The sequence below is a fragment of the Ruditapes philippinarum genome, unplaced genomic scaffold (genome assembly GCF_026571515.1).
Source record: "Ruditapes philippinarum isolate M1 unplaced genomic scaffold, ASM2657151v2 ctg5914_1_1_1_1, whole genome shotgun sequence".
Taxonomy (NCBI): Eukaryota; Metazoa; Mollusca; class Bivalvia; order Venerida; family Veneridae; genus Ruditapes; species Ruditapes philippinarum.
In genome coordinates, this window is record NW_026864090.1 from 42,707 (window position 1) to 52,646 (window position 9,940).

The following is a 9,940-nucleotide window of genomic DNA, read 5'->3' on the forward strand; positions in this document are numbered from 1 at the left end:
TTTAAACGACAGCAGGTGTCTAGCGCCGTATAACATCTTTCACAAATTGCCCAGTACTTTACTTAAGTGTTCTTCTACATTGGGATAATTGATTACAGCAAATTTAGTGATGAATATTGAATACCGCTCAATCTGGTGCCAGAGGGCATGCGAAATGTTGCATTTGGCATGGCCTGCATTTTAAATAAGCAGTTCTAGTCAGTATTTCCCATGGTATTTTAACTACATGTATCCCAAGTACATATAGAAACTGGTAGTCTAAAATTGCGATTTTAAAGTTTGGCCCACACGGCAAAAATAAAATATAATAGCCTTGCTTTGATATTGCTTGTTTATTAATATGTTATAGGAGTGGTTTCGGCGTTATTCAAGTAGATTCTGTGATTTATTTTAGAATCAATTTCAACAACAGCTATAAAGTTCAGTAATGTGTATATTCACACAAGGTTGTTACATCATAACTATAGGTGCAAAACACTTTGAAATTAGTTTATAACAAAAGGTATATACAAAGTGAAATAATTAAGATGGGCACAATTAACAATATATTACATTAATTGTAAGCAATATCTTATGTTCACATCAAGAGCATGATTGATTATCAACATGTGTAATGGGTAATCAGTCATTCATTTGTTTTTATTTGTTTTCAATTGCTCGTCTTGTCCTTCACAGAATGTATTTTGATACCTCAGCTTTGTCAGCAGAAATGAGATGTCTTTAAACCATTTATCTTTTGCATTCATTCTTGTCGGTTAACCAAAGCCTATGCATGCCCTATTTCTAAGAAGGGTGTCAGCACTAGATTGAGCAAATCATCGGCCTTTATTATTTGTAAAACTCGTTAAAATGTTTCACTTCCGTTCAGATATCCCAATTTCATGTTTCATAGCCTTTAGTGTACGTAAAATAATTAGTAGTGTACAACCTAGTCAATATACTGTATGAGTACGGTAAAGACGGATTTTATAGATTCGTAGTAGAACATATTTCGGATATTTCATCCGCATGCGGCTAAAATAAGATATTTTAACATTTCTAGCAATGTCTGCAGGTTGGAAGTTTGTTAAGAAGTTGAGGTCATTGAAAGGCGGTGTACAGCTTTTGTCAGCAGCAGCTGTCACAGCAACAGTGACCAATGCGGACAAGTCAAGGAGAAAAAAGATAGGGAAAGGTTAAAATTTGGAAAAATTGTGGCCGAAAATTTAGTTCCACATTCTACATATTCCCCTGTTCTATTTATTTCCATGCAATCTGTAATGTTTAGGTTTTTGTGTATTACCATCTTGTCTAGAGTTTTTATAACAAGATCTTGACGCCCTTGGGATTGCACTTGGTCGACTCGTCCCGCGGTCAACTCGACCCCTTTTTAGTCAGGAAGTGGCTAGCCGTACGTGCCCGTACTGCTAGCCAAAAGTGCTAGCCGTTTGTGAGTCAACTACATCTAACCTATACACACTGTTGAGGATAGCCATACATGTATGGCATTTTTTCTGTAACAAATGAATGCAGTGATGAAGTCAGTAAAAAAAAACCACTTGCACGTCTTAAATTACATTTTCATAAAGAATCATATTTTTTTTCTAAATAATTTTAAGGATGATATGTAGCCATTTATTTTATGTCAAGATATCGGATAGATCTATCAGAAATAAATTCACCTTTGTCCTACTTTGATTAATTGATTAGACCAGGTGGTCTAGGATAACTTTAAGCGGATGTAAATTTTGTGTTATTTACAACAGGGTCTTTCAAATAGAATTCTATTTGAAAGACCCTGTTTACAAGTTAAAATTATTAAAAACTTTTGTGATAATCTACCCATGGAAATTGACCCACATGCTTTTACTTCTACATCATACTGCTTTGAGATTGTTAACAATCACTCTAAGCATGTACTTAAATGTCAAGTCAATTTAAGTCTGTGATTGAACTGATAGCATGCTTATGCAATCATGAATAACAGCTGTGAGTCATCATTTAAGAAGTTTTCAATGTCCACTTTAAGTGATCAAGATTTTAAATTTTTATATTACAAATGTATAACATCTATATTGTCAATAGAAATGATCTAATAATGTTTCAGTTTTTTTCTCTTCATATTTTTGCACAGATTTTAATTATCAATGTCTGTGATAAATTTTAGAGGAAAAAAACTTCATTAAATGCCAAAAATTAATATATCTACTATAGTTGTTTAATTTTTTATCATATTCAATATAATCTTCATTTAGAAACACAAGTTTGCATAATCATTATTGAACCTATTCCCTGAAGACAGAAGTCTAATTAGCTAGTTAAAATAGAATAACTAGATTTGATAATAAAAATCAATAATATTTTATACTGCTAAATTGGACTTTCAAAAATTACATGAAATGAAAAGAGAGGTTTGATAAACAAATTAATCAGAATATTATTGCAGTAGATAAAATGAAATCACTATCTTTTTGCGACTAGTCGTATTTCACAGTGACATTGTGATGTCAGTTGAATATTAACTAAAAGGAGACAAACTGACAAAATGTGCTACCTATCAGACATATAAGGTATCAGTAAAGTCCTACATTAAGAATATGTAAACACATTCTAGGAATGCGAAAGCTTCTGACACACTAGGTACCAAGCTATGCACTAAAGATAAAATGAACGTAATAATAACCTTTCTTGCGATAGAGCTGGAAGTAGTTACGTCTTGTTATAAACTGTATTTATAACTTTTTAATGCTTCTTTTCTCTTTGACAGATGAAATATTCTTTCTGAGTAAAGAAGATAATGCAGTGCCAACAAAAGCAAAAATTATTATGCAGGAAATAGAAGAAAATAGAGGTATATAATTTCTAAGTTTTCTATGAACAGTCTTAACCCTTATAATGTCTTAAATGGACTTTTCCAATTTCCATTTTACATTTACTTTTATAAACATTTCCTAACATAAAGGACTAACGTTTTGCAGATTTAGTTTTTCTAGGCATGCATAAATAATGTCGGAATGGGAGAAAAATGCGTTGGTGTCTCGATTTAAATTTTCAATTTGTCAAATCTGCATATTTATGAAACAATATAGAGATTAATCTGCGGTGCAAGGTCTGAAGAAATATATGACTAGATACCGGATTCTGTTCCTTACATGCAAAGCACAAAAACATCTTTTAGAAACTAAACTATTTGTAGTATGAACCTGAATAAAAATCACCTACCTCTCTTTCCAGAAATAATCCTCCATCTTGAAAAGTCTATACTGTAACACGTTCACTACAGTGAGGTCAAATGAGAAAAATGTTATTAGACATTCAGGATATTATTAAATTATTCTTGGGTAGCTATATTTACCAAAGACAATAGTCATAATACCAGTGATCTTTTTCAGTTTTCAAAACAACTTGTGGCTTTCTGAAGGGGGAAATATAGCATGATTTATAGAAAAGGGGGGAAATCTTAAATCAAATTCTGACAACTGAGAACGGAATTTACCCACACATTTTATAACATTTCAATTTAACATACATGGTACATAACAGGGACAAAGTCAATTAAATTTATCAACTAGCTGATATAAGTCAGATGCCATGGTTCTGGTGAACAGGGGAAAGTATTTGCATTTCTAAGGGAAAATATACCTATTTTGGGCTAGGGGAAACAGCCTTTATTCTTTTTTGTTTGTTTGTTTTGGGTTTTACCTCATATCGACACAGTATAGGTCATATCGCGACATTCCAGCTTTACTGGTGGAGGAAGACCTCAGGTGCCCTTCTGTGCATTATTTCAGGCACCAACGGGCACCTGAGTAGAACCACCGACGTTCCGTAAGCTAGCTGGATAGCTTCCTCACATGAAAGAATCAAAAGTCCCTGTAGGGATTTGAACCCACAGCAGTGAGGGGCAAGTGGTTTGAAGTCAACGAGCTTAACCACTCGGCCACGGATGCCCCCAGCCTTTATTCACCATATATACATGCTTATATATCATGTACATAATCACATGTTAACTACAATGAAATATTACAAAACTAGATAAACAAATTGTATGGATTTGACCAGAAGGTTTTTAACTCAACTATTCGATAACAATAAGTAGAGCTATTGTAGACGCCTGAGGGTCAGCGTCGGTGTAACCACTTGTGTTAAAGTTTTTGTAATGCCTCAAATATTTTCAAAGTCCATTGACATATGGCTTTGATACTTAGCACACTTGTTCAACATCATGACCCCATCCTGTAGACAGGAGAAGGTAACTGTATAAAGCATTTGGCAGAATAATGCCCCTTTTTCAACTTAGAATTTACATTAAAGTTTGTATACCACCTCAGATATTTTCATATTCAGATTCTATTGACATCTGGCTTTGAAACAAGTTGAAATTTTATACTCTTCTTTGACAGCATAATAGGACTCTCTTCAAGGCCTATAACTGTAACATGGATTTAAGGAAAATTTTGCCCTTTTGTTAATTTAGGAAATTTTACATTTTTAAGGCTTTTTTTACTATCAAGCACTAAGAATAGTTGAGTGTTGCTGTCCTACTGACAGCTCTTGTTACATTTTAAACGGCTTGTTTTTTGTTTAAGATCCGGTCTTGAAGAATGGAGATGTGAACTGGGCCTGTGCGTGTATTGAGAAGGATGTAATAGGACCTTGTAACGAAGAGTTTCGTAAAGTCAGACAATTTATCCATGTGAATGATTTTAATGATGACATTGACAATCTTGATGCAGTGCTGAGAGGAAATTTTGACAACTTGCTGGAAGACTATATAGTTTGTACAATGGATCATCCTGTCTACTATGCCGACACAATGTTGGACGAAGAAAAAGAACAAATAAGGAAGAATAAAGAAAAAGAGAAAGAAGAGGAGGAAAGAAGAAAAAAGGAAAGAGAAGCAAATCATAGGAAGTTTGGTGTGTAAATTTTCTAGATGTACATGTAATATTTTAATGTTAACCGCAGTGCAAGAGTGTAATAAAGCCATTTGATAAAAACGAAATTACACTAGTGTAATAACACTTTGACGTGACAGCATTTGCGCTATATATATACATAGCATTAAAGCGCCCTAACGTTAGCTTTACAATAAAGGCGCTTCAATAAAACAATTACTCGTTTTAACTGTAAACCGTTGTCTGTATGAATATGTGAGTATTATATTCGTGTAGATTCAATACTAAATTAATTGAACTTGTTGAGACTCGCATGATATGATTTTATTCAAATCGTTCAATAAAATCAGTACATTGTATTTAACCTACACTCATTCAATATCCAGTATTTTGATGAGGCACATTGAAAAATCTCTTTTTATAATGTTAATCATTACATTTTAATGACTTGTGAACAAGCAAATACATGTAGTTTAAATGGATGACAACTTTTATTAAGAAAAAGGTATTATATAAATTTTGTATTGTCACTATAGGGCAGTTACTGGTTAATTTCTTATATAAATTATAAGGAGTTAATTCATTACTGCACTAAGGTGATGACAATGATTATTGATATGTATGAAATTTAGCACCAAAATATTTTTTTTCACACCAAAATATTTTTTTTCATTTTGGTTAAAAATACCATTTTGTTGAATCTATTCACTAAACAATAGTGCTTTACATTATAGTGCCAAGTTGATTTCTAATTAAGGGGGCTGTAATGTTTACAAATTATCATATGATACAGCAAATTTAAGATAACATTGGAAATTTATTATTTCCTGTTAAAGACATAATTCTAAATGTATTTTAGGTATAAACATTAAAATTTCATGAAACAGAGATACAGTGCACAGGAACAGTAACTCTTCATTTTTGACTTGATAACATTTTTGTTGAATATTTTATTACTTTCATGTCATTTGAACAGTATTAAAGTTATCAACTTCATAGAATGCAGAAATGCCATTGAGAAGCAATACAGTGCATACTACAAGTACAATGTAGTTGCTATTTACTTAAACAGGGGATATCAATTCAGTGAATTCACTCGTTAACATCATTAGTGTGACATCACTTCCTGCCGCACAAATACCATTTTTGCTTGAATTGACTCATTCAATTTTCAGTTTTGTAAGAAAATGAACATTAAACAAACTTCAAGAGTGAGATATCTGTGTATTATAAAGGTCTGCTTATTCTTCACTGTCCAGTTAAAATAAAAACATAATTTAACTAATACTGATGTCTTACATAATGTTATATCAATAAAAATTTCAGGTAAAGATGAGGTAGTGTTCTTAACAAAAGAAGAAAACAGTATACCTAGTAAAGTGATGATACCAAAAGTAGAGGTGGAAGAAAATAGATGTGAGTAATTACATGATTTTCTTATTCCCTATTATGTAAAGACAAAGCAAAAAAATAAGATTAATAAAATTTATCATTGCATTTGATTTAGCATAAAATATTTTAATCGCAGAAATTTATTGAAATCTATGAAATTCTTACTGAATATGTCTAATTGACGAAAAGAGTGAGTTAATTATGTATGGGAAGCTGTGTTCCCTATTACAGGTCAAGTAAAAATGGTTGTTTCTTGAAAAAACTGCCAGTTTTTTAAATGACACTATATTTATATTCATATTGTGACCACCTAAATGTGTAGTTATAAACATAAAATGAGCCGTGTCACGACAAGACCAACATAATGGGTTTGTGACCAGCATGGATCCAGACCAGCCTACGCATCCGCGTAGTCTGATCAGGATCCATGCTGTTCGCTATCAGTTTCTCTACTTGTTATAGAGTATGTAAGCGAACAGCATTGATCCTGATCAGACTGCGTGGATGCGTAGGCTGGACTGAATCCATGCTGGTCGCAAACGCATTATGTTGGTTTTGTCATGACATGGCTCAGATCTCTTATTTGTGTGTAGGCAAAACATGTTTATATTAAATTTAAAAAGAGACTGTGTAGTATTTATCAATAGTTATGGTATCAAATTTGAGCAAAGTATATCTTTAATATATACAATTGGAAAAAGCTAAACCAATTGGAGAGCAGCTTTGTAGGGAGTAAGACTGTGCTCAACCAGAAGAAGATAAGCATTTCCAGTTATTTTTAGTACTTTTACAGAAATTTTCATCTGGTTGACGAGAAAAACATTTCCACAGATATACTTACTCTTTTGATTATAGCCAGGATTTTTCACACGTTGAAGATGGGGCCTTTCACTTAAATTTTTGGGAAAATCACATGGTATTGTGCAAAAAGGGAAGAATTTTTTTGTGTTAATTATCTGAATTTTAGGGGAAACTGCATGTACACTGTACTACCAGGCTTATTACTTTCACTGAAACAAATCATTTGCATCATTGGCATAGTGCTTTTTAAACACAGTTAGTACATCATTGAATTTGATTGGTCCGAGTAAAAATGTAAGGTATGTGACATAATTAAAGAAATATATACTAGTAAAACTATCACAATTTGAGTGTCTTTTGAAAAGGATGTGATCATGTCATCCATTTATGGCATTGAAGTGTTTAAAGTAGTGTTCAAATAACCAGTTAATTGCATCATATATCTTTTTTACAGTGCCAGTGTTACCGAATGGAGAAATAAACTGGGGTTGCACGTGTATCGAAAAGGACGTAGTAGGGCCGTGTAACCTAGAATTCCGTGAATTTCGGTCATTTGTAGCGAAACATAGGAACGTTAAGGATGACAGTGATATACCAATGATAGGAAGAGAAATAATAACTAATTTTATAGCATGTGTACGTGCTAATCCTGTGTTCTATTCATTCCTATCTAAAAATGATGATGATAATGATAAAATTGATGGCAACGATAATGATGAAAATTCTCCGACAAAGTCAGACATGTAAAGTTGATTCATACCTATCATCCAAAGAGTTTTAGAGATATTCTTCTACCTATAGACAGATTGTAACGTTGCATGACCTTTCATCTTTTGTAGTTACTGAATATTTGAGAAGCGTGCAGGTAAAGATTTTTTGTTGCTCAAGATCACGAGGATGCGTATTAGAATTTTAATATGACAGAAACAATGGCAATATGCCAAATTTTCAGGTGTTATCTTGTATATGTTTGTTTTTCCTAGAAAACTAATTTTAGATTGATGAATTAGAATGGCAGAATTAACTGAAATGATATTTGAAAGGCAATCAATATACATTTTAATGTTTAATAACAACGAGGCCAATTAAAACTTTCTATATTTAGTCAAGTAACAAAAGGAATTTAATATTTGTAGAAAGTTTTAAGTTTCTTGTAAAACATTGTATTATATATAAATTTAAAGATACTAAATTCTATATTACAATGCAAATAAATCATTTGAGCCGCGCCACGACAAAACCTAATGCGCAGTGTGATCAGGATCCATGCTGTTCGCTATCAGTTCCTCTATGTGTTATAGGGTTTGTAAGCGAACAGCATGGGTCCTGATCAGACTGCGCGGATGCGCAGGCTGGTCTGGATCCATGCTGGTTGCAAACCCATTATGTTGGTTTTGTCGTGACGCGGCTCAAATTTTGTTTATTCTAAATTTGCTATCCAACAGTACTCTGAGAACTTTCATAAATATTACTTTTTTGTTATACTTCCCATATAAGATATTTTAAGGACTGTCTAATTCATTTTGTTATATTCGGATATCTTATATTAAGGTCAACCAATTTGCGGAAAGAATCAGGACAGAGGCAACAGCATTGCTATAAGCAGTTTATCTTTATATGCAATATTGTTATAAGTGGAGTTTACTGTAGCTGACAAAACTTATTGATAAAATAATGTTTAATATAAAAGTATAGAAATATTCTTATTTTTTTATGTAAAGTAACATTTTGGAATTTGCTTAACAAGGCGCATCAGCTGTTGTTTACAATTTCTTTTTTTTTTAATAAAACATTTTGATATGAGTAGATTTTTTTGACAGCAGTTAATCAATATATTTGTGAAAATGTAAGATTTAGAAATGTTAGAATGCTTTAGAAGAATTATGTGATGATAAAATTAGACTTCATAAGATGTTTATTAAATAAATTCATATAATATATAAAAACTTGATGACTTGTGGTTGTATTTTTCAAATTTTACATTGCTCTTTCAATATGTTTATGACCCGCAATAAAATGGCTGGGGCATATAGTGTTACCCTGTTCCATTATTGTCATCATCAGTTCCCATTTGTTATCTTGGCAACAATCACACACATTCAAATGAAATTTGACATAAAGATACATCATATTTTATCTGAACTTTGACCCCTATATGTTACCTTGTCCTTGGCTGCAGGCACCTAAATTTTGCATGTGTCACTCTGCCTCAAAATAGTGAACATTTGTGCAATGTTAAATTGAAAACCTCTATGCATGTAGAAGTTTTACACTGGACAAGCGCTTTTTAATGACCTCGACCTTTGACCTAGAGACCTGGTTTTTATACCAGCACTTCTAAGAATGGTTTCTTTACTGTTTTAAGCTCCTCCAAACAGTGGAGAAGGATATAGGACAATAGTGTAGTTTTTGAAGACTTTTTAGCTCACCTGTCACAAAGTGACAGCGTGAGCTTTTGTGATCGCTTTTCGCCCGGCGTCCGTAAACTTTTACTTTAAATGACATCTCCTCATAAACCACTAAGCCAATTTCATCCAAACTTCACAGGAATGTTCCTTTGGTGGTCACCTTTAAAAATTGTTCAAAGAATTTAATTCCATGCAGAACTCTGGTTACCATGGCAACCGAAAGAAAAAACTTTAAATATCTTCTTTTAAAAAACCATAAGAGCTATAGTTTAGATATTTGGCATGAAACATCTTCTAGTGAGTGTCTACCAAGTTTGTTCAAATTAAAGCCCTGGGGTCAAAATTGGCCCCGCCCTGGGGGGTCATTGATTTTCCCTATATGCATATAGTAAAAACTTAAAAAATCTTCTTTTAAAGAACCCAAAGAGCTAGAGCTAAGATATTTAACATGAAACATGTTCT

General features: G+C 32.7%; 1 protein-coding gene across 1 annotated transcript; it reads left to right on the plus strand.

Moving 5' to 3' along the window:
* The first annotated feature begins 956 nt into the window (after window positions 1–956).
* Window positions 957–9,016, plus strand: LOC132724396 (uncharacterized). The gene is made up of 5 exons (XM_060709250.1): window positions 957–1,174; window positions 2,747–2,830; window positions 4,569–4,898; window positions 6,204–6,293; window positions 7,525–9,016. The coding sequence occupies exons 1-5, from the start codon at window positions 1,045–1,047 to the stop codon at window positions 7,815–7,817; spliced, it is 927 nt and encodes a 308-aa protein (XP_060565233.1). The 5' UTR covers window positions 957–1,044; the 3' UTR covers window positions 7,818–9,016.
* The last annotated feature ends 924 nt before the right edge of the window (window positions 9,017–9,940 follow it).